The 26,106-nt window shown below is 37.3% G+C and overlaps 1 protein-coding gene across 2 annotated transcripts in view; it reads left to right on the top strand.

Annotated features, from left to right (window-relative positions):
* FRMD5 (FERM domain containing 5) overlaps positions 1 to 26,106 on the top strand; it is a 365,304-nt gene that overhangs the window by 295,507 nt on the left and 43,691 nt on the right. For both annotated transcript variants that reach the window (XM_023500960.2, XM_003756063.4), the window contains exons 2-5: positions 1,791 to 1,895; positions 8,869 to 8,911; positions 9,148 to 9,226; positions 25,253 to 25,350. In XM_023500960.2, the coding sequence (XP_023356728.2) occupies positions 1,791 to 1,895; positions 8,869 to 8,911; positions 9,148 to 9,226; positions 25,253 to 25,350 (325 nt within the window). The remainder of the gene's footprint in view (positions 1 to 1,790; positions 1,896 to 8,868; positions 8,912 to 9,147; positions 9,227 to 25,252; positions 25,351 to 26,106) is intronic.

The following is a 26,106-nucleotide window of genomic DNA, read 5'->3' as shown; positions in this document are numbered from 1 at the left end:
TCTGATTTTTCTTTTCCAACATGACAAATATGTAATAGAATAGCTTATATCAGATTACTTGCTCACTTAGGGAGGGAGGATATAAAGGAGGGAGGTAGAAACATTCAGAAAACAAAGTCTCAACAAAAATGTTGAAAACTATGCTTACAAGTATTTGGAAAAATTAAATACTGTTGAGAAAAAAATGTCTTTTGCAAATGTTGAGATTTCATTACCCTCAGGGAGATGGGGGTAAGCATTTTGCTGTTGAGAGTAAGCACTTAACTTCTGTGTCCTTCATGATGCCTTCTTGATCTCCCTCAGCTAGTTGCTAGTAATTATCTCCCTCCTCAATTAACTGATATTTATTTGAATATATTTTGTATAATACATTGCAGTGGTATCATCAATTCCAAGCTAGGCTCGTATCCAGGAAGACATGAGTCTTTGATGTATATTAGCTAGATACTCCTGGAAAAGTCATTCTTGATCTTTCCAAAAACTTCTCTTTTCTCTAGGCTACTGATATTAAACTCAAATAGAAATGGGGACTACTAAGGACCTCTAAGAGATGTAGTTTTTAAATGTAATATTATTTGTTTTATTTTCTTTATTGATTTTGTTAAATATTTCCCAATTGCATTTTAATCTGGTTAGGAATGCAGACAAAAATGAAGCATTCCCTGCACTTAAGGAACTTATGTTTGTACTAGGGAAAGCAACATTTACCCATAAATACAAAGTTAATTGGGAGTGAGGGAAACATTTGTAGTATAGGAATGAAGAAAGCCTTCATGTAGGATGTAGCATTTGAAGTGAACTGAAAGTCATTAGCACAATAATGATTTGAGTCATATAGCTTCCATTTCTATTTTTTCATTTCTTTATTTTTAATTTGTGGAATAAAACAAGCATTTCCATAACATAATAAAAAAGATGATTGCGTATGAAACTGCAGATCTATTCTGTACAACTTGTCATTCCTTTTAAATATATAATAAAGTTGTTGTGTAGATTTCTTGCCTTCCCCCCAGAGATGGCTATCATTAGGCACAAATATGTATATGTTTGTATTTATATATACATGTATATATAAAATACATTTACACATATATGTGTATGTAAAATCATTCTATACATACTTCTGTTTATCAGTTTTTCAGTTTTATGAGTGAGTTCATCCCATTCACATTCAAAGTTATAATTACTATTTCTGAATTTCCCTCCATCTTATTTTTACTCACTATTTTCTTTTTCAGCTTCTTTTTTCACCCTATCCCTGTTACTTTATCTTCTCTCCTTAACCCTCCTATTCTACCCACTCCTGTAAGTGTCCTTCCCTTAGCCTCTACTCTCTATCAGCCTAAATCTTACTATACATACTCTTCTAAAGGTCCCATGTCACTCCATCAGGATAATTCTCTACTCTTACTCGCTAATGTAGGACAAAGGAAATTGTGCATATTAACCTGAGCACTGTTAGATATAGACCAGTATGACATCAAAAAAGGACATTGGACTAAATGAACTAAGATTTACTGGTACCTGGAGACAAGAACATAGATTGATGTCTTGTTTTATGTCTTATCTTTTATGCTTCATCCAACTTTTAAATATCAAATTCTTTAAGAGTAGGGACAAATGTAATTTACCTTCTTTATATCCTTAGCTCCTAGCACTCTTCTTTGCATAGTAGTACTTAGCAAATGTTGTTGAATTAAAGTATTGAAATGAACAGAGCTAGCAAGATCAATCTGGGATTGTGTTGAAAGTGTCCAACCATCTCTCAATGACATGTCCTTTCTTTGCAGAGAGATGCCAAGGGCCAGTACCTGTTTGACCTTCTTTGCCACCACTTGAACTTACTTGAAAAAGACTATTTTGGAATCCGTTTTGTGGACCCTGATAAGCAGAGGGTAAGTCTGAATTTAAAGAATAATAACAGCTAAAGGAAGTGATCATTCTTTTACTAATATCTAGACTTTAACCCCAAGAATCAGGATTCAGTAGTGTTTACCCTTCCAGTAGGACATTATCTCTTAGAATCACTAAATTTTAAAAGATGGAAAGGATCTTCAAAATCAACTAATCCAAACCCCTAATCTTAACCACCAGAGAGTGTTGGTGGTTGGCAATCTGGTGAAGTCTAGGGACCCTTTTCAGAATTATGTTATTGAATGCATATAATAAAATGCATTTAATTTTTTCCCACCCAATTTCATGGACCCTGGAAATATCTCAACTCCAGATTAAAATGCCTTGGTCTTAAGGGGCATAATGTGAATTTATCCAATCAGATTTTTAGTTTGAAAGACTCTTAAGTACTGGAGGAGAGTACAACTTTTCACCCCCTCATCTATCTCTATTATATTTCAATGAAGATTACTCACAAAAGTATCATTCTTGATTATCATATTATTAGAGAGGAATAAAGCTGAACATACTAAATTTTTCCCAAACAAAGCAGTCAAACCCTTCTTTGTGTGCAGACAATCCCAAACCTAGGAACTCAGAGCAATACTGTGCTAGTATTCAAGCCTCCCTCCCCATTGCTGCTACCATTCCTACAGACCTTCAGCTGGAGAAGGTACTTAGAGGTGCTAGCTAGATCTTGCTATAACTCTGCTTCTCCTCCGTGTTCTCCACTTCACTTCCTGCTTTGTTCACTGCCACAGCTGCAGATGGCTGTTCTTGGCAAGCTTCTTGCTTCTCCTTCAGCTCCCCACCTTTTATCTAGCCTCCTTTCTCTTCTTCCCTTTTCCCTTGGGTCTGCCTCCAGTTCAAAGAGTGCCTCCATGAACTATTAAAGTTCTCATGAAAACAGCTGGAGAGTGGATGGGAAGGATGGTTTCTTGCTGATTGCTAGTTTTTCTCCAGCCCCCTTCACATTCTCCCAAAGTTCATACCATCTGGCTTGTATATCACTTTCCCCAGGCGCCTCTTTTAAATTTCCCCTCCTTCAGCTTTTTTCCATCCTCTGTTAGCTCTGAAGCTTAGATGGGAACTGCCTCCAATTCCCTTCCTTCCCCATATGTCTGTTACATCAGAGGAGATCTCAAAGGATAAAGGAATTTATCTACCCATTGCTCACACAACTACCTAGTGTCTTTTTAGGACCAGTGTTCTCATCTTGAAGCAGGGTTGAATCACTTTAGTGATATCAAACACATATGAAAATTGTAGCCACTAAATTCTCCATAAGGATCCCTGAGAGCTATATGCTCTTGTTGGTTGTTGTTCAGTCTGACACTTTGAGACCCCACTTGAGGTTGTCTTAGTAAAGATAACTAGAGGGCCATTTCTTTCTCCAGCTCATTTTACAGATGAGGAAACTGAGGCAAAGAGGATAAAGTAGCTTGCCCAGGACAGCTAGCAAGTATTTGAAGTCAGATCTTCACTCCAGGCTCAACACTATCCACCAGGCCAACTATCTACCTCAAAAAACTGACTTAGAGAACCAATATTAACATTATCTATATAGTCTTATATTTTTATTTATTTTGTTAAATATTTCCCAATTATATTTTAATCTGATTCCTCTCTCAGAAATGTTGGATGGGGCTTTAAACAGCCATTGAGACTTCCTTGTGGTCTTGTCTCTCTCTCTCCTTTCTGTCTCTCTTTTTCTCTTTCTCTCTCTCTCTCTCTCTCTCTCTCTCTCTCTCTCTCTCTCTTTCTCTCTCTCTCTCTGTCTGTCTCTGTCTCTCTCTCTCTCTCTCTCTCTCTCTCTTCCCCCTTTTGTCTAATAAATTCAAATAAACCAACTGCTAGGTATGTTTTTGGATAAGCAAGGGGAAATGTGTTACCTATGCAATACACAATGTCTTCCACCATAGTAGACACTCAAATACTTATTGAATCCAGTTGAAATTAATTATTCTTTGATAGTAAAGTCTTGCCCTGAAGTCTTGGATTTCACTTTCAGTATTGACAATTTACATGCTATTTACTGATTTCAACATCTGCCTTCATTTAGAGATCTTTCTGCCTTTCAAAGGTTAATCCTAGTGGGAGCTGTGATTGAAAATGTTGTATGGTGGGTTATAACTCTTGGAGGTAGTTCTCCCACAGGGCCCAGATGTGGGGCAGGGAGGCCTATGAGCAAAAATACTTACTCGAGTCAAGAAATATTTTGTTCTTTGGTGTCCTCAGCTGCAAACAGATTCTGCCACAGATCACATTCAGCATTTTTTTCATTCGAAGGCACCAAATTTAGAAAGGAATAAAAGGATTGTATAAACCTCCTTTATTTTCCTTCCATCCCAGACCCTCCCCCCTCAGAACCCACAACCCCCACATTTTATTAATATACTTCATTCTTCCTGGCCTTAAAAATATATCAGCTCAGCAATAATATTGAGGATGTTCAGCTATTTAGATGAGATGGCACTTTGACCATTACCCTGAACAGATCTCATTTATTATCCTGACATAGCCTTCCTTAGGATTGGAACATGCTACTGAAGCCACTTTCTGTCTTTTGTCAGAGCTTCATGTTTTATGGGAGCTCAGTCCATGTCTGTTCTTAATGATGATGAAGATGATCAAGACGTTCTTGAAAATGTCTTGACAAATGACTTTTCATTTTAAAAAGCTGTCTGTACTAGTGCATGTCATTTTTGTGTTGAAGTGTGGAACAAATTGAGCATCTTGCCTCATTGGTACACTTGTTCAGAAATCTTATTTTATGTTTCTTGCAACAATTAGAATCCTCTCAGTCATAATCCCTACCCAATTAAAAAAAATCCATCTGAAATACCACTCTTTCAGAAGGAACTAAGAACAGCTGCCCTCAGACTTATATGTTTCCTAAGCAACATTAACTGAAGTGATATATGGAGATTTAAAGGCAAAATGTATTCCATAGCTTTTCAGTTGGGTTGACACAGAAAGATCCAAAGATCACAGTGATGGGATTAAAACTGGAAAGGGGAAATCAGATTATGTAAGTAGATAGAATGCTGGATTTAGAATCAGAAAGACAAGTTCAAATCCCGTCTCTGATGCTAACTAGCTAGGTAACTATGGGAAAAATCTCAGTCTCATTCTGTCATCTTTAAAATGGGAATCATAATAGCAGCCATCTTAAAAGGTTATTGTAGATTTGGAATGTACTTAGAGATCACTGAGTCTTGAGAAATTTTCCTCATTTTACAGATGAGGAAATTGAGGCCCAGAGAGATTTATCCATTAATAGGGAGGGAAAGTAGGTGCCAAAGGACCCAAGTTCAAATCTTCCCTTTGATACTGATGTGATCTTTAACTTCCCTGGACCTTATCTATGAAATGAAGGAATTGGACCATGTTTTTCTAACTCTAGGTCTGTGATCCTTTGTTCACACAACTAGTAAAGGTAAATTTCAAAGTCAGGATTCAAACCCAGGACCTCTGACTTAAAATCCAGTTTTTTTCCTAGCAATCCATGATGCCTCACTCTGGGAATATAGATCTCGGTTACATGCCCCTTAATCTTTCTTTCTCTCTTCAATCTCATATTATCAGAATAATTTAATGATGCTGGTACTAAGATGTAACTAAACAACTTTCAAAAAGGGATGTTAGTAGTTTCCATTTTTTTCTTTAAAATAAATTTATTTATGCAAATATTTATTAGCTCTCCTTTGCAACTCCTTCCACCCAATGTTGAACAATTATAAAATTAAGCTTTCATGCTAAATAAGCATGATCCAGCAAAACAGATTCTCACGTTTCCATGTCCAAAACTATGACTTGTTCTTCATTTTAAGTCCATCAGTTCCCTGACAGCTAGGAGGTATGGTAGATAGTACACTGGGCCTGGAATTAGACACCCACTAGATTTGTGAGCAAATTACTTAATCGCTGCCTGCCTCAGTTTCTTCTTCTGTAAAATAAGGATCATAGTAACACCAACCTCATGGGATTGTTATGAGGATGAAATGAGAAAATAGTAGGTAAATAGTAGGTGCTTAATAAATGCTTGTTTCCTTCTGTCCATTCCTATCTCTTCCTCCTTTTCGTGCAGGAAGACAGTAGTGTGTTTCATCTTCATTCTATTCTCTTTCAGATACTGAACAAATATATTCATCCAGTCTTTAAAAAGACTGTTGGATGACTTTTATGGAAATGTTTTACATAAAAATGTGCCTTCTTAATGGGGATGGAGGTGGGGAAGAAGGGAGAGAATCTGGAACTCAAAGTTTTAAAAACACTTATAAAAATTGTTTTACATGTAACTGTGGAAAATAAAAACATTAAATAAAATAAAAAATAAAAACACTGTTGGCCTAGCCGTTTAGTATTTACCTGTTTTTTTACCCACTTTCCCCTCTCTCCATGATTCTCATTTTCTTCTAGGTTAAGTCCTCTCTCCACAAAGTTGTTTCTATGTCACTTTGCCCCAGTTAATAATATTTTTTATTGTGTATTTGTATTAGCTCTTTGCTGATAAAGCTTTTCAGTCATTCCTCTACCTGTCTGTCTTTTTCTTTGTGTATTTGGATATACCTCTATGGCAGCTACTCTCTGTGTATCCATTGGTCTAAAATAGTTTTGCTTCCCAGGCTTTGTTTGCCATTCAGTTCCTCTGACCTGGGAGTAGTCGGAACTCCCACAACAGCCAGATTTCTCTGTTCTTTCCTTCCACACCTTGAAGAGCTGTCATACTTCTTAGGATAGAATTCCAGTTGTTTCCATGCAATTAAATCTTACAGCTTGGCTTCCTCTGTGAAGCCGGAGCAGCAGTGGGCTGTGTAATGTGAGAGGGACCTCTTAACCACATTGAACTGCTATAATAAGTTGCTTGCCTCACGGGAACTTGGTTCAGTGGAAACAAGAGAGCAAGATGTCAGTCCAGATTATCCATGTAGAGCTGACAGCAGAGCCGGCTCTTAGTGGGTCCATTAGCTGCATGACCCAAGCCCGCAAAGGAGACATGTGGGAAGCTGAGTCCAGTCCATGCCTACCAGCCAGTCCGAGGTTTCAGCTAGGATGTTATACCGGATCGGGCTTGGGGAGCAGGCAGAGATGGGATGCATTCTCCCTTCAAGGGCTTCCAAAGTCCGCCACTAAGAAGTCAAGGTTACAATTTGAACTGCTGTGGTTGAGACTTTTGTGTAGAGCTCAGAAATCTTGGTAAATTGGTATGGACACTAATTAATTAGCATGAATGCTGTACAGAAGGACAGCATGAATAATGGATGTTTATGGGGTGCCTTGTGGACTATAGAGCTGGTGGTGGGAAACATTTATAAAATAACCTGTTTCTTGGGGTGATAGTTCTACTGTTGACACTAGCAACTCCTACTCTCTCAATCCAGATGAAGTAAATTCACTTTTCTGGAGGTTCTGGCTCTGTTTGTATTTGTGAGAGTCCAAGTGTGTCGATCCCTGGAATGCCAGCGTCCGCAGATTATTCTGGGCTCAGCAATCTCTGACTGTGGTGCCAGAGGCAGCATAGGCAAGGCACTTTTCACTGCTCAGTTCCCATCACCAAGGCTCTTCCCACCACCTCAGAGAGTCCTCTTTCTCTTCCTCACAGAAATAAGGGACTGCGGACATGGAATATAGCATATACCCACAGACTCGGTTAGTGTTTTGGTTAGCTTTTGCTAAAATATCCTTTTCCCCATACCCTATACCAAAATAAGATCAAAATGGGTATGTGATTTGGGCATAAAGGGTGACACTATAAGCAAACTAGGAAAGCAAGGGATAGTTTATCTAAAATCTCCTTTTTATCTGTTTTCTTTATTCTTTATTCCAAGGATTGGCTCACTAGATAGAGGAGGGGAAAGGATATACTCAGAAATGAAGGTGATATAAAAACAAGTGATCTATAAAAATGAAAGGCTTTTTAAAAAATCTAATACTCCTGTCAGCACATTCAGGAGCTGTTACCAATAGCTGCTATCATCCCCTTGAGGGCTGGTGTGGACACACACACACACAAACGCTTGCCACAAAAACAGGTTAGAACTTTGACACACTGCTTTTGGAAGGCTGTTGATTTTAGTTTTAATGTGTTCACATTTATAGATAAGCCCAGACATTGAGTTTGTGTGTGTGTGTGTGTGTGTGTGTGTGTGTGTGTGCACTTATATGTAGCTGTTATTTAAGGTTTTTTTGTTCATGTCCAACTCTTTTGACCCCACCAGGGGTTGCTGCTTACCAGTTGCCTGATCCTGCTTAATTGTTCAGTCACGGGACTCTTCATAATCAAATTTTGAGGTTTTCTTGATGAAAATACTACTGGAGTGGCTTTCCATTTTCTTCTACAGCTCATTTTATAAGTGAGGAAACTGAGGCAGACTGAATCCCACAACGAAGTGTCTGAGGCCAAATTTGAACTCAAGTCTTTGTGTCTCAGAGCCACTGCATCACCTAGCTGCTGTGAATCTAGAAAGAAAGAGAGACACAGAGAGAAAGACACACACACACACACACACACACACACACACAGAGTTAGGTACAAATGCAGATATATATATACATATATGTGTGTATATATTACTCTCTAAATCCATATATAGGTGTAATGTGTGTACAATATATATATTATATATTATATATGTGTGTTATCTAACAGACATGTGTGTCCCATGTGCCTATATGTATGTTTATAATATATACATGCAGATATGTGGTGATACACATAGATATGCACATAGACATGTAGACATTGTATAAATATATATATGTATATACACATTCATATATATAATATGTATTGTGTATGGAAAGAGAGCAATTCTCTTACATAGCTGGTTCCTACCCAAAAAAATCCTGTCACCCCTTTATTTCTAAACCCCAGCCTTTATGATGACTGTTACTCTCTATTTAAAGTGCTCAGACCCGCTTGTACTTGCCACTCCTCTTGACAATTGTCTCGTTCTGTCTTCTCCATTGCAGCACTGGTTGGAGTTTACAAAATCTGTGGTGAAGCAGTTGAGATGTAAGTATTCTTTGTTGTGAACCTGACGTTGCCATTCATTGTGAAGGGCAGGCTGGGGTGGTTTCCCTGCACATTCAACACGGACTTAAAGTTTACATCTGTTGTCTGTGTGTAAGTTGTCTCTAAACTTATTCCTATTCTTTTTCCTAATAGAGTAATAGTTTGTGTATCATGGATAGGGGACACATTCATTTTCTGAGTTTGACGTTCCTGACGGTCACCTGCTTTTTTTGCAGCCCAGCCTCCATTCACCATGTGTTTCCGAGTGAAGTTTTACCCCGCAGACCCAGCTGCACTGAGAGAGGAAATAACTAGGTGAGGCTGAATACAAGACTGATTAAACTGGAGTCTGTGAACTTTTTAATAAATAGACAGATAAGTGTATTTCAATATAGTTGGTTTGTATATCCTATGTATTTTATGTTATGCATTTATAAATGTGATCCCATTGACTTCATAGAAGAGATCATAGGTTTCACTGCCAGAGGAAGCTAGGATACAAAAAGGTAAAACCTTCCTACTACAGATACCCTCTCCAGTGGTCCCTGCTCTTTGAACAACCTGGACCTGTTCAAAGAAGAAAGGAAAAGCCCTTCACCTCTTAAAATCCAGGAGTTCTTATTTACACCTAACCTCAGTTCCTCCCTACTTTCATTGCAATGGGAATTGAATTCAGCTAGTTCCTTTCTTAGGGAACAGCTAAGGGGGATAGTAATATTTAACCTTGGATTGATAGGTAATACCGATACTTGAAGTGGCTGATTGATTAAAAGTATTTCCTCATGACCAAGGAGGAATGATGGTGACCAGTAGATCCTGTAAATATTTCTGTGAAAGACATTTGTTTTCTAAAAATAAAATGAACTCTTGGGCTATCATAATGAGTATGCTTATAAAATTCCAATATATAACTTTGAAAGACAAACTGGCAACTAGTATATAATTTAAATCCAAGGGAATGAGGACTCTCCATGAAAAACTGTGTAATGTGATTATCATTTCTATAAAAGTGAAGGGAATTGTCTGGGTTTAAGCCCCTATACAGGAGAGCAAGTTGAACAAATGACTCCTGGATCCTATCCTGTATTTCCTTGACTGCGTTCTCAACCTACTAGGTACCAGCCTATTAGAGCTCCATCAAGAAAAACTTCAAAATCTATCAATATGGCTTAATTTATTGGTTGGAAATCCCTATTTTGTAGATTCCTTATCTTTTCTTGCTTCAGGAGAATTTAAGCTCCTTGAGGACAGACAGGAACTTTGTATGTTAGAGTACCCAGTACATAGTAAGTACCAAATAAATAGGTACTTATTCAAGCCCAGGCTTGAAGTGCAGGGGCCATTCATAGGTCCTGTCCCTCTCAGATCAGCACAAGACCTTTGATCTTCAGCCTGGGCTGCTTCCCTATTCCTTAGAAAAAATCCCAAGGGCTCACTGAATTAATTCCAAACTTGGTGCTGACACCTCATTAACTTAGCTCAAAATTTTCAAGTTGATGAGATCCTCCAGCCTCAGCCTCCCGGGAGCAGAAATTATTGGCGTGAGCCTCCATTGCCTAGCATTCTTACTCTTGGGTGAATTGAGAGATAATGTTGCTGGCTTTACACCAGGTAAAGGAAGTACATTTCATGTCAGAATTCTCAATTTATTCTCAGTTGCTTGGGATGAGGGGAGGAACAAAGTTGAGAGTGTAGCAACAAGAAGGCATTGAACCAGCATTGATTGCAACCTCTGCACAATGTAGTGTAACCCTTGAGGTTAATGAGGCTAAAAACTCACCACCCTTGGGCCGAACTGTTGATTAATTTAATCTGAACTTCTCTGGGCTGTTTTTCAAACGATGTACATATGACCATTGTAGTCACTGGCTCTCCGGTCTTTACATCTTCCTCACCTTCCATAGCCTGTAGTGTCTTAGCATATCTTTCAGGCCCAGGATGATCTTCAGACCAGAACACACCAAAGTAGAAGGCATTTCCTGAGAAAGATAGTGTAGGTTCTAGTGACCCACATAGTTGTGGGGTGTCTGTGTGGTTCATCGTGATCGTATTCATGAGAAACTTTCATAGAGAAAAAATTAGTGGTCTGGAATATTGCCGTAACCTTCCGATGAGCATCCCTGCCCCAAGTTTCTCTCCCTCCAGCCCGCTTCATCCAGGTACCTCTACACAAGTGTCATTTCCCCACCACATCTGGAATCCCTCATTACTTACCTTGTAGAATCCCTAGCTTCTTTTAAAATGCAGTTTAGGCGTCACCTCCAACATGAGATCTTTTCTCATCTCTCCAGTTATTATCTCTAACTCTTAAAATTATTTTGTGTAAAGTACATATTAGTATATGTATGTTTTCCATGGATATCCACATGAGTCTGTCTAGATAAGGCTTCCAAGGAAATATGAATAGATATCTTTAATCTCTTCTACCCTCTCTTCCCCAAGATAGACTTTAATTCCTGCTAGAAGAGAAAATATATCCTATGTGTTTTATTTTATACATTTATAAATGTGATTCCCTTGGTTTCATAGAGGAGATCATAGGTTTCACTACCAGAAGAGGTAGTCTCCTGCTGCAGATACCTTCTCCAAGGGTCCCTGCTCTTTGGACAACCTGGGCCTGTTCAGAGGAGAAAGGAAAAGGAGGCACTCAGCCAGTTAAACTCTTCACCTCTTAAAAACCTTTTATTGAAGGACTTCACTGATAATGAGATTACACTGACTCTCCTCGTCTTGGTCAGATCCCACCCACCCAGCCTTGCCAGTCTCCTGTTTCTCTTCTGGAGTAGGGAGGGTAGAAGAGATTAGAGATATCTATCTATTCATGTCTCCTTGGAAGTCATATCTAGACTGACCCATGTGGATACCCATAAACTACATGGAAAACATATAATATAGAATGGAAAAGCCCATTGTGTTCTACTTAAGCTTGAGTGCAGACAGATCCTTTTGTCTAGAAAGTCCAAGGCTAGAAGTGGATTGGTATATCTGGGGATAGTCTAAGTAGAGATAATTTCTCTATGCAAGGATTACTCTCTGCCCCACTGACCACCTATAGTTTCAAATTGCATCTAAACTGGGACTCATCACTATGATCATCTTTGATCTAAGAGAAATGACCAAATGACCATTCTTTTATTAATAACCTGCTGGCCTTACTAACAAAGTGATTAAATTACCCAGAAAAACAAAACAAAACAATAAAACTCATAAAACTGAAAAAAATTCTTGACCAAAGTTTGAGATATTTCACTTTGGACAGCTAAGAAATTATCAGATAGTTCCACAGCATACATTTTAATTATGGCTTTTGAGGTCATTAGAATTGTAAAGCTCATTTAATTCAGCAACTATTAAGAACCTTCTTTGTATCTGGAGTGCTTTGAATAAGGACAATGACTAGATCTGTGATTTCACGGATATAGGAAACACCCAAGATAGGAAACTCCCTCTATCAAGGCAGGTTGACAGCTTCTCTGTGACTTAAGAGCATTAAAAAGTTAAGGGAGTCAGTGGTCAGTCAGCAGTTCAGTGCACAGAAAAGTAGAAAGCATCCGTTTCAGCATGGGAAATGACCTCTTCAAGTACACATAGGAAAGAAAGGGGAAAATGAAATTGTAGAATATGGCTGAAGTGCCAAAAATATAAAGGAAAGCAGTATAAAATAAGACTGGAAAGGTAGTTTGAATTTGCTACAAATAATTTTAAATTGCTGATGTGAATTTATTAGAATAATAGAACTTCCCAGGAAAAACTGTGGAAATGATAAGTGAGGATGAATGTGGGAGGTGACCTATTTGAATTTGGTGATACAATTTATCTCCTCCTATTTTCCATTTGATGTTTTTCATAAGAACAGATTTCAGAAATTCAGACAGACGCTAAGTTTGATGGCCTCAGAACCTAAATTGGAAGGTGATCCAAAACTTATAGAAGGTTCTAAAAAGCAGGATTTTTACTGAATTATATCAAATAATACCTTTGAGGAAAAATAGGTGAATAAGAGGAATCTAGTAAATCCATCTGATAGAACAAGGAGTCCCAATAAACTTTGGATAGAAAACACCATCTGCATCCAGAAAAAGGACTATGGAGATTGAATGTAAATCAACACATGCCATGTTCACTTCTTTTTGGGGTTTTTTTTTTCCCTTTTGTTCTGATTTTTCTCTCCCAACATGATTCATCCAGAAATGTGTATTTAAAAAGTTAATAAACATTTAATAAATGTGTAAAATTAAATTTTTAAAAAGAACAAGGAACACTTCAGTGAAATTAAATTTTGAAATTATTTATTCAAAAGTTGGAATCAGTTAGTCATCAAGTATTTATTAAGCACTAACTATGTACCAAGGATTGTGCTAGGTGCTAAGGGTATAGATACAAAGGAATGAAACAATCTCTACTTTAAAAACAGAAGCTTATATTCTGAAAGGTCTATAATCAAAACAAAATATGAATTTGTGGAACAACTCTATAAGAATAGGATTAAAGACCAGGATGATGAGGTGCTTGCAAAATAAGAAATGCTAAAATCAAAAGGGCATTTAAAATGTATTCAAAACAAAAAGAAGAAAAAGAAGGACTTGCCGTGTTGCTTTGAGGGAGAAAGGACATCTCAGTTTCTGTTTTCATTCCATTTTTTCTTCTCTTGGCACAGTAGTGAGAGAACTAGACCTTAAATGAGGAAGACCTGAGTTCAAATTTAGCCTAAGACATTTGCTAGCTTTGCAATTATGCAAATAATTTAACCTCTCCCTTAGTTTCCCCCTTTATGAAAGAGAAATAATATAGTATCTATCTGCCTGGGATTTTATGAGAATAAAATGAAGTAATATTTGTAATGCACTTTGCAAACTCTAAGATGCTATATAAATGCATGTTATTATTATGAAGGGAAAGAATCTTTAAACTGGTATGGTTAGAATAAGTATAGTTAAAGGTAATTTTGAAATTCAAGAGGGATTAGGAAAGAACCCCACTTCAAGTTCCCTTTAATTAAAATAATCTACAGATTTCATTGCTGACCTGTCTTTTTTAAACTGAGGATGATGAAAAACATGATGGAAGACTAGAGATAAGCTATCCCAATTTTCAAAAAAGAAGGAGGAAATTATATTACAGAAACCACAAATCGATTAGCTTAATATTGACTCAGCAAATTTCTATAACAGATTAATAAGAATGACTTTTGAGTAACCAGAAGGTATACCAGTAATCACTAAGAGTCATCATGGATTCATTAAGAACAAATCATGCCAGATTAACTTTATTGGGATTTTTAAAATAGGGGTACCAGACTGGTAGATTAGAAAAATTGTACAGACATAATAGACAAAATAGATTTCAGGAAGGCTTTTAAGAAATTCTCTCACGATAACTTCGTAATGAAGATAGAGAAAGTTTGGATGGATAATGAGAGTTACTTGGAGGCAGCTGGGTGGTACAGGGGACAGAGTGCTGGACCTAGAGCAGAAAGAACTCAGTTCAAATGCAGCTTCAGATATTTATTATCTATATTATCCTAGATGAATCATTTACTTTTTGTCTACCTCAGTTTCCTTCTCTGTAAAAAATGGAGGAAATGATAGCACTTATCTCCCATCTTTCTAAAGATAAAATGAGATAATTTTGTAAACCTTAAAGTGCTATAAAAAATATTATTATCATTGTTATTATAATTAAGCTTTGAAACCTCCTTGAAAGTAGGGATTTCCTTTGTTTCTCTTCCAGTGTCTAGCACAATACATTCTAAGTGTTTAATAAATGTTTTTGTTGAATATATCCCTTTGTCACCTATAGTTAATTGTGAAGGAAAGTCCATGATAAACTGCCGTCTAAATGTGAGTGATTAGTATTATTATTATTGTCTTTATAGGCCAGGTGGGATACTAGCCAGATGATAGGTAGGTAGATTCGTTACTGGTTGAACTACCATAGCCCAAGCAAGAGTCTTTTGTCAATTGACAATAAGCTACTTTCACTCAATCAACCAGATAGGATTCAAGGTAGATGTCCAAGTACAAGACTTTTTGTTTATTGTTTAATAAGTTAATCAGGTCTGACTCTTTGTGACCCCATTTGGGGTTTTCTTGACAGATATACTGCTGTGCTTTGCCATTTCCTTCTCCAACTCATTTTACAGATGAGAAAACTGAGGCAAACAGGATTAAATGATTTGTCCAGCGTCACATAGTTAGTAAGTGTCTGAGGCCAGATTTAAACAGGTCCTTCTGACTGCAGAGCTGATACTCTACCACTCTATCACCTAGCTGTCCAAGTACAAAACTAAACGATAATAATAATTAATAATATTTATATTTATTATTTATATTATATTTATATAGCACTCACAACAACTATAAGGATTATTATCCCCATTTTACAGATGAGGAAATGATTTGCCCAGTCAACTATTAAGTGTCTCAAGTATCCACTGCACCTTGGAAAACTGTTCATTGTCAAATTGAAAGCAGACTTCTAGTGTCATGCTGCAGAATTTTGTCCTTGGCCCTGCCTTGTCCCATATTTTAATTGATTATTTGGATGAAGACATTTGTAAATGACACGAAATGGGGAAAGCTAATATATGGAATGACAAAATCAAGATCTTGTCAGGTAACAGTAATAGGTTTAAGTTAAACAAGAGGAAATTTAATAGGAATGAGTGTAAAGTCTTATAATCAAATAAAAAATAACTGTAACAATATAAGATAAAGGAGATGTAACTTACTAGCAGCTCATATGAAAAAGAGGAATTTTAGATGACTACAAGCTCTAAATCTTGGAATGCATTTATGATAACAATAATAATAAGAGCTAGCATTTACATAGCTTTTTAAGGTTTAGAAAATACTTTAAATCCATTGTCTCACTTAATGAATAAAAGAATAGTATGCTGAGGAGTAATAATAATAGCTCACATTTACAGGTGCTGTTCAGTTTATAAAAGTGCTTTCAGTATAATGATCCTGTGAAATAAGAGGTGGAAATTATTATCCTTATTTTTGTTGTTGTTCAGTAGTTTCAATTGTGTTCAACTCATCAAGATACCCTTTAGGACAAAGATACCAGAGTGGTTGCCATTTCCATTTCTAACTCTTTTTAGTAATGAGGAAACCAAGAGAAGCAAGATTAAATGACTTGGTCACAAGTCACACAGCTAGTAAGTGTCTGAGGTCACATTTGAACTCAGGAAGATGAGTTTTCCTGACTCTAGGCCCTGCACTGTATCCACTGAGCCACCTTAACTGCCCTATTTTACTAATTAGAAAATTGGAACACACTGGAAATTGGGGCTGGATGACCATGTGTTAAGATTGCTATAGAGGGCATTCCTACATGGAGTGAGAGACTGAACTAGCTAACCTCGAAGGCCTCATTCAGCAAGAAAATTCTATTATTTTACAAAAATATTTCCAGATTGTGACATTGTAACATTTTAGTCTAAAAAAGGAAAAAAGTACCTGCTCCTCCCTGTGCCTGGAAAGGACAACTTCATCATGGGCGTCTAGATGGCACAATAGATAGAGTACTGGACGCAGAGTCAGGAAGAACCGAGTTCAAACTCAGCCTCAGACAATTAATAGCTTAGTGACCCTGAGCAAATGACTTCACAGCTGGGGCTAATAATCCTCCCTCCCAAGATAGTTATGGGTGCTATATGAATTATTAATTACTATCAAGCAAATGACTTCACAATCACCTCCATTTTCTTAGCTGCAAAATGGGGCTAATAATCCTCCCTCCCAAGGTTGTTATAAGTGCTATATAAATATTAATCAATATTATTATTAATTTTTATTGTTTAGTCTTGCCACCCTGTTAGGCTTCAATGGCATGGACCTTTAGATAGTTTAGGTGGGATTTCAGATGCCCACTTCAAAATAAACCAAAGTTTACTCGGTCACTTTATTTTGCGTCTACTTGGGCACAAGAAAAGTTGTTTAATTCTTTATCACAGATATAAGGGGACTCTGGGTGTGGAATATTGCATGGACTGTCAGATGGGTTTGATATCTAAATTGATTTTGCTTAACTGTTGTTGTTCCCCTTTCTCTTTTAATCTTGGTTACTAAGAATGGCTTCCTGATTAGAGGGGTAGAGAGGGATCAATTTAAAAATAGATGTGATATACAAACAAAAAGCATCAATAAAAATAAAATTTTAAAAGAAACTTCCTGAAACGTGAGATCACATTTAACAGCTTCTGAAGCTTTGGTCCAATCTCTTTGCTCGCCATCCTTCCTTCTTCTGCTCCATCATTCCCTAAAATGTTACAGGTAAATGACCAGAAAGCTTGACAGAGTGGTAGGAATGCTGTAGGAAGCTACTGGTAAAGCTGAGTCAACAGAAAGCCTCTCTTACAGTAAGCAGAATAGACAATTTCTCTTCTTCCCACATTCTGTCCCACTAAGATCCCTCCAGAACAGCCATAGAAACAAACACGGTGTTACTGCCTGTTCTCTGTAAAGTATAGTTCAGTAGTTCCTCCAGGGAAGCCAAGGGAATGGGGAGTAGGGCTCTTCTAGCTATTGTTTCTTACAATGGAGATGTTCTACTAAGGGACAGAACTTTGGGGATTTACTAATATTTGTTTTTAGTTTTACTGAGAAAACATCCATATCATGAGCCAACATAAGTTGGGAAGGGAAGTGGTCCACTCTGCAAGCCATTCTGCTAGAGACACAGATGAAATGAGGTAGAAGATATAGTTCTGGACTTTAAGGAGTTTAAAATTGAGGGAATATCTACATGCAAATACAGCTGCCAATATAAGTCAGTCATCAGGTGTTCCCTCCTATCTAGGTACTGTAGATCTAAGCTTTTTATCTCATATGGGGTCACAACTGAATTGTAAAATTATGATTTATTATCAGTAAATGTTTGATTTGTATACCTATTTTACATATCTATATATCCAGGGTGACCTAAAAATTTCTTAGACAGATAGGGGTTCTGAGTGGAGGAAGTTTAAGAAGCCCTGCTGTAGACAGTAGGTGCCTTGGAATTCAAATGAAAGAGAGCTCTCTATGCTATTGTCATCGGAGAAGGCGTCATAGAAAATAATTGATCTTGGGTTGGACTTTTAATAAAGGACTCAATAAATATTGACTGATTGATTGATTGATGGAGAAATAAATCTTAACTAGTAAGCAGAAACTACCAGTCACAGTAATCAGGATTAGCCTCAAGATGCCTTTTATCTTTTTTCCCTTATGTGATTTTTATCCATAAAAATGCCATTTTGGGGGGGTGGAGGGGTGGTGGCAATCAGGTTGACTTTCCCAAGATTACATAGCTAGTAAGTATCAAATGTCTGAGGCTGGATTTTTAACTTTGGTCCTCCTGACTACAGGATCCTAATGCACTATACCACCTAGCTGCCCCTAAGGCATTTCTTTTCCAAGAATTTGCTATATAGAATCTTTTTTTATAATAGCTTTTTATTTTTCAAAATACATGCAAAGATAGTTTCTAACATTCACCTTTGCAAAATCTTGTGTTCCATATTTTTCTCCCTCCCTTCCTTCCTCCTCTTTACCCTAGAGAGTAAGTAATGAAATATAGGTTAAACATGTGCAATTCTTATTTCCCCACTTGTCATGCTGCACAAGAAAAATCAGATCAAAAGGGAAAAAAGAGAAAGAAAAAAAGCAAGCAAACAACCACCAAAAAAGTGAAAATACTATGTTGTGATCCATATTTAGTCCCCATAATCCTCTTTCTGGATGCACATGGCTCTTTCTATCATAAGTCTATTGGAATTGCCTTGAATCACCTCATTGTTGAAAAGAGCCACATCATCACAGTTGATCATCACGTAATCTTGTTGTTGCTGTATACAATGTTCTTTTGATTCTACTCAGTTCACTTAGCATCAGTTCATGTAAGTCTTCCAAGATCTTTCTGAAATCATCCGCTGATTTCTTATAGAAAAGTAATATTCCATAATATTCATATACCATAACTTATTCAGCCATTCTCCAACTGATGGGCATCCACTCAGTTTCCAGTTCCTTGCCACTACAAAAAAGGCATGCCACAAACATTTTTGCACATATATTTCCTTTTCCTATTTTTTGCTACATAGCATCTTAAAGAAGTTAGGAAGAAACCCTTCAACAAGTAAATGACCAAAACAGTTAATCAGTCATCCATTTAGTACCTACTATGTACCAGGCAGGTAGTAAGCTCTTGGGATATAAAGGCAAAAAATCCCTTCCCTCAAGGAGCTTATATTCTGTAGAAGAAACTAAATATATAAAACTATATTAAGATGGAGAACACAGAGGAAGGACCATATATAAATACATGTACATATACAAATACATATATGTATACATCTATACACATATATTTATATGTATATACATGTACATACACATAATAAATTCAAGTTAGAGTTTCTTGAGGAAGGGAACTATCAGCTAGGGAATTGAGAAGGGCTTTTTTTTTAGCAGAAAATGACAACTAACTGGTATAGTAAACAGATTGATGATATAGTGAAGAAAACCAAAGACTCATGAAAACTTGATTTGAGATGTTGCTTCAGACACTTAACTATGAGGTTATTGATCCTCCCAGCCTCCATTTTCTTTTCTGTAAAATAGGGTTAATAATAGTACTTAATTAACACAGTTGCTGTGAGGATCAAATGAGATAACATTCATAACTTGGTCCCTTTCCACTTTTCTGTTTTCTTACACCTTACACCCTCTCTACCATTCTGTGATCTGGTGATACAAATGAGCCTATTTGCTGTTTATTGAATTCCATCTTCCCCTCTAAAAATTTTCCCTGGCTGTTCCTCAAACCTGGAGCTTTGTGCTTCCTCATCTTTACCTCCTGACTTAGCTGGATTCCCTCAAGTCCCAGCTAAATGTATCTGGTTTGTTCATAGTTGTTTGCATACCGTCTCTCTAATGAGACTGTGAGTTCCTTCAGGGCAGGAATGGGGTGTTTAAGGTTTGTCTCGCGTTGTGTTTGGACCTTTTCTGTGTACTTGGTGTCTGACACATAGTGGGTGCTTAACGAATGTTATTTGACTGACATATATATGTCATATGTTATATGTGTTTAATAGTTTTTCAGTTGTGTCTGACTCTTCATGACCCCATCTGGGATTTTTTTGGCAAAGATAGTAAAGTAGTTTGCCATTTCCTTCTTCAGCTCATTTTACAGATGAGAAAACTGAGGAAAATAGGGTTAAGCAACTTGACCAGGATTATACAGTTAGTGTCTGACACCAGTTTTGAACTCATAAAGATAAATCTTTGTGATTCTGGGCCCAGTACTCCATCCACTGTCTACCTAGCTACCCATGTTATTTGTATATGTATATAGCAGTCTGTAAATTTTAAACCAATACATAAAAGCTATGTATCATTATGGTAATGCAGGAGATGCCACTTGAACTGTTATTTTAAGAAATCTAAGTATTTATTGAGACAGAGGTGAGAAAGGGAATCCATTCCAGACATGGCCAGCCTGTAAAAAGGCATAGAGAGGAAGGTTTAAAATAAATACTGTATGAACCGGTATCCCACTTGTCTGGTCTACCGTGTGTGTGTGTGTGTGTGTGTGTGTGTGTGTGTGACAGTAATATATAATAAATTTGGAAAGGTAGTCAGAAGCCAGATAATTATGGGATCTAGGTACAAACCACAACAATTTGTATTTGATCATAAAGGGAATGACACAGTGTCAGAGCTGTTCTGTAGGAATATCCCTTGGGCAACCAGTTCCATTAGGAATTAAAGAAGAGAGAGTCTAGTGAGAGATGGATCTGGTTTTAGTTCTTGGTGCCTATCCTTCTCTTCTCTATTGACCCAAACCTTAGGGCTAACAAGTTCTTTCTTCTCCTTTCAAGTCCCTGATGAAAGTCACTGAAAGAAAAGTGGGTAGCAGCTTTATTCAACATCTCTGCTACCCCACAGCTTGACTGTTGAACCAATACAGCTGTCAATGTGATCTCTGGGACATTAAGGTTGAATACCCATTCTCTGCCTCCATCATTACCTAATAGACTTATAAAATCTAGTTGAGAAGGGATGAAGTAGGGGAATACAGAGCTGCTTTTTATTTTAGCACTTGGACTCTTCCCAGGTGATAAATTTAGTTGCCGAGCCCTGATTAATCACTCTTTTTTTTCCATTTTTAAAGTAATAGAGTTTCCCTATCTGAACCACAGAAAATAGGTAGTAGAGAAAAAGGCACCGAATTTAATTCTCTCAATGACTATAAGTATAGAAAAGGGGCAGGTGACACAGTGTTTAGAGTGCCAGTCCTGAAATTAGGAGGATCCGAGTTCAAGTCTGGCCTTAGACCCTTACTAGCTATGTGACCCTGAGCAAGTCACTTAACCCTGTTTGCCTCAGTTTAGTCATATGTAAAAGGAGCTGAAGAGGGAAATGACAAATTACCCTGGTACCTTTGCTAAGAAAACTCCAAAGGGCGTCAAAAAGAGCTAGACACAGTTGAAAATGTTAAACAACAAAAAGGTATTTGAAAGAGATACAGAACAAGGGAGGTGGGGCACATGATATCAAAGGTATTCCATTCTCCTTCTTAGCTTCTGAATGAGTATTCAGAAACAAAGTTAAGAAGACAAAAATCAAAGGATCTATTAAAGGGAAAAGAGGCAAAAGGTCCACTAACTTTTAGTACCCTAAGCAACCTGAAGAACAGTTATAGATCTCCTTTGTTAAAGGGGGTTTCCTTGGAACTTCCTTACACCAATGAAATCAGATACAGACAAAAGATATCTCTATCACTTAACACAGTTTACTGCATATAATAGGTATTTAACGTTTGAATTAATTAAAGAAAAACTGGTAGGCCAATGCTCTGCATCAGCATCTAACTAACTACTTTGGAAAATTATCTTGTATTACAAAATACAGTTTTTCCTTCCCTGGCTTGTTCATCCTATACTCAGTCTGAGCTAATCCTGTGTAGGGCTTGATTCATATTCCCATAAGTTTGGAGCTAAATTAGCTTTAAAACAAAAACTGAAAATGATACGAAAGCTTTCTGAAGCCAAAAAAAAACAGGCAAAATCAGAATCTGTTTCATAAGAAATGTTACTTGTCTGGACTCTGTGACCTTCCTGTTTCTTTATGATCACCTTTTTGAGGTTTTGTTTGAAAATCTGTAAATTTAATCAATCCATCAATAAACATTTGTTAAGTACCTACAATATGCCAGGTAATGTGCTGTTGAGTATAAAAAAAAAAATCACAAAACAGTCCCTGCCCTCAAGGAGCTTACAATCTAAAAGGGAAAACAATACATAAAAGGAAGCTAAAAAGCAAGGGAGAAGGGAAGGCACCCAAAGGAATGATGAGAAAATTAGAGAAGTCCCAAAGCCAGGTGAGAAACAAGGAGGATGAGATAATACTTAGACTATTTACTTCACGGTCTCATTATAGAAAAGACATACTACAAAATATATAGTCCTATATATATAACATGAACTCTTAATACTAAATTCTAACTTGGACCATTTTAGGACTTTTCCTTGATAATATCTGACTAATTTAGTTCCTCTCTCTCCCTAGTATGAGACTTTTTTTTCCCTATGTGAATAAGCACATTAGATAAAGGGCTAGGAGTCTGAAGTCCTAGGTCATGGGCTTGATTCTGCCACTAGCTAGCTTTGTGATCTTAAGAAAGTCACTTAAATCTTTGTGGGCAAGATAAATAGGTTTCAGCCATCCCACCTCTGTCACTAACTAGATATGTGATCTCGGACAAACAAGTTCCTTAAAATCGGTAGGTTTCTGTTTTCTCATTTGTAAAATGAAGCTGGTCTTTGATAATCTCTGAGATCTTTTCCAGCTCCAGCATTCTTGTTTGTGAGTCAGCCCGAGAGCTGACTCACTATTACTAGTTTGTGTAGTTTAAACTAATGTTGGCAGTGCTGAGCCAGTACTTAGGGATCTTAACTCCAGATTTATTTCCTTTTCTCCTGTCCAATCTTTCTGTAGGATCAACTGGACTATCTTTTGGGGTTTGGGGGGGCTAAGGTAACAGGAGATAGCATGCCAGTATCTCTTATAGTTATGAGTTACAGGGAATATTAGGGGACCATGGAACTGTTCTTGCCTGGGAATTGTAGGCTGGTCGACCTAAGCTCAAATCCAGCCTCAAACACTGTGACCTCAAAATATAAATATGAAGTTGAAGATTGAATTCCTTGTTCCTTAAGATGTCATCAGTAGAATTGTGCAAAATGGCAGCCCCAGTTTTTTCTTAATTCAAGCTGATGAAATCCAAAGAATTTTTACCAGTCCTGTTCCTCTCCCAGAGACCTACTGACTTTTCTTGTGTCCTGACACCAAAGTCTAAGACTTGGGATCCAGAAGGGTGGCTTTGTGCTTATTAGGAGAGCAAGGGGCACATAAACATGCAGCTGCTGTCAGTAAAGATTTTGATGAGCCCGTTTTAAATGGCTGTCTTTCCTTGTCTATGGCTTAGGTTTCTTTCCCATGAGCCTGTGAAATTTTAAACAGGATCTTAGATCTAAAATTGAAAGAGACTTTAGAAGTCCTCTAATTTAATCCCTTCATTTTACAGTCGAGGGGACTGAAGCCTAGGAAGGTTAAATAACCTGCCCAATGTCATGTTGTTGTTACTGTTCAGTTCTTTCAGTCATGCTCAACCCTTGTAACCCCATTTGGAGTTTTCATGGCAAAGATATTGGAATGACCCCTGAGAAAAAAAAATCCTTAGGGCCAGATAGATTTACAAGTAAATTTAAAAAACAATTAATTCCAATAATATAAAAATTTTTGGAGAAATGGGGAAAGGAGTCCTACTAAGTTCCTTTTATAATACAGATATTGTGCTGATACCTAAACTGGGAAGGGCCAAAACAGAGGAAAATTATAGATCAATTTCCCTAATGAATATTAATGCAAAAAATCTTAAATAAAATATTAGCAAAGAGATTACAGCAACTTATCACCAGGATAATACCCTGTGACCAAGTAGGATTTATACCAAGAATGCAGGACTGCTTCAATATCAGGAAAACTATCATCATAACTGACCATATCAATAATCAAACTAACAAATCATATGATTATCTCAATAGATGCAGAAAAAACATTTGACAAAACATAATTCCTCTTTCTATTAAAAGATATTGGAGTGGGGCAGCTAGGTGGCACAGTAGATAGAGCACCAGCCCTGAAATCAGGAGGACCTGAGTTCAAATCCAGCCTCAGACACTTAACATTTCCTGGCTGTGTGATCACAAGTTAACCCCAATTGCCTAAGCAAAAAAAAAAAAAATATATATATATATATATATATATATGTATATGTATGTATATATTGGAGTGACTTGCCATTTCTTTCTCTAGAAGATCATGTTGTCAGTTAATCGGAGGTTAAATGACTTGCTCAAGATCATACAGCTAGGAAGTATTTGAAGCTGGATTTGAACTCAGGTCTTCCTGAATCCACACTCAGTGCTCTAAGCCACCAGCTGCCTTTGTCATATAGATATAAAAATGTCAGGACTTAGCTTTGTCAAAGTTTTCCGACTCTAAATCCAACCTCCTTCCCAGTGAACCAGTGTCTCTTGGAACTTACAGTATCCACTGACAGTTCCTGTCTGGAGATCCATTGTACCTGACATGGTAGCTTACCCCCAAGGTATAATGTCTCGTCTCTGTGTGTTGAATACCTACATATTTCTGGTTAACTGTCAGGTTTCCTTTGGCTCTCCTCCTGTCAAGCTCTATGCAAACACTTTTGAGTGTTTCTATGTGGACAAAGGTGTGTTCCTCCTCCACGGGTAAATGTCCTGAAGCTTGTATGTAGTTTTTAGAGGACTTGTAGTCAATCAGGACTGAAATCCTTTTAGAGATGGCTTATCCCTGCTCTCACCTTCCTAAGTCTTCATAAGCAACATAATTTACAGCTTGAAAGGAAAAAGACACCTGAAAGTATCCCTCTCCAAGGGCCGTTTTCTTTTCTCAGCGCCAGATTGGCTGAGATCCCCTCGCTCCAGACCAAACGGGGAATTAGTTGCTATACATTGGAAAAGCAATATCTTTTTTGAGTACTCTGCTACAGAGAGGGACTGACAGGTTGTCTTAGATTAATCCATAAGTCAGATCAGGGCCAAGTACATGAAACAGACTCCATGGAGACGGCAGATGTGCTTGGGGTTTTGTGTGAGTGAGGGGTAGGGGGTGAGACGTTTTAAGTTTTCACTTAAGTGAAGAGAAAGTATTCTGACAGAGATTTTGGTTGTCTTGAATTATACATTTTATGTCTTTAAAACAATCAAAGAAATCCTTTATAGCTCATTCTTCATTTCCTCTCCAGGTATTTAGTTTTTCTGCAGATCAAAAGAGATCTCTACCATGGCCGCCTCCTCTGTAAGACATCGGATGCTGCTTTGCTGGCAGCCTATATACTTCAAGGTAATGCTTTTTGACAGGATAAATTTGCTTTTCATGCTAAGTACTGATTATATTATTTCAGTTACAATAGATTAGTGCTTCATGAATACAGATGGAGTTTAACCCAAAACAGGATCCATTACGAACGTCATCTCAGAAAGCAAACTGGACCACAAATCTTACTCCCATTGATCTCATTAGGTTTTTTCTGCTTCTCTTTTAGGAATTTGGCCTCCTGCCTTTAGATCATTTTATAGATTTAGATTTAGTATTATAGATTTAGAGCTGAAAGGAACTTAGGAAGCCATCTAAGTTCTGAGAAGTTGTGACTTGCTTAAGGCCACACAGCTAGTAAGTGACTAAACTGGGATTCAAACCCAGGTCTTCTCCCTGCAGATCCAGCACCATTTGCCAGTACCAACCTGAAACAATGAAATTAGTAAACCACCAGAAAATTAATTGATCTGAACTACTCTTCCTTGCTCTCTAGCCCCTTCCTGTGAAATTTAGGATAGCACAGAATCCAAAATTTACTTAAAGAGACCTGTTCCCTTTAAAACTAAAAATATTATTTGGTGAAAAGCATCTTTCACAACCTGAAAACCAATACTTGGGGATGCATACAGGGATTTCTGAAATTAACTTTTCTGGAGAATAAGTTGGATCCAAACTTTTTGTTTCACTTTTCATTTCTTCTATTTGACTCAGAGTTTCCAGGATGAACACTCAGAAAAGTAGAACTTTTTTCTCTCAGATTTCTCTCAAATGCTAGACTTT

The sequence above is a fragment of the Sarcophilus harrisii genome, chromosome 2, assembly GCF_902635505.1.
Source record: "Sarcophilus harrisii chromosome 2, mSarHar1.11, whole genome shotgun sequence".
In the NCBI taxonomy this organism is placed as follows: Eukaryota; Metazoa; Chordata; class Mammalia; order Dasyuromorphia; family Dasyuridae; genus Sarcophilus; species Sarcophilus harrisii.
The sequence above is the reverse complement of the archived record's forward strand: the minus strand, read 5'-3'. Positions and strand labels throughout refer to the sequence as shown.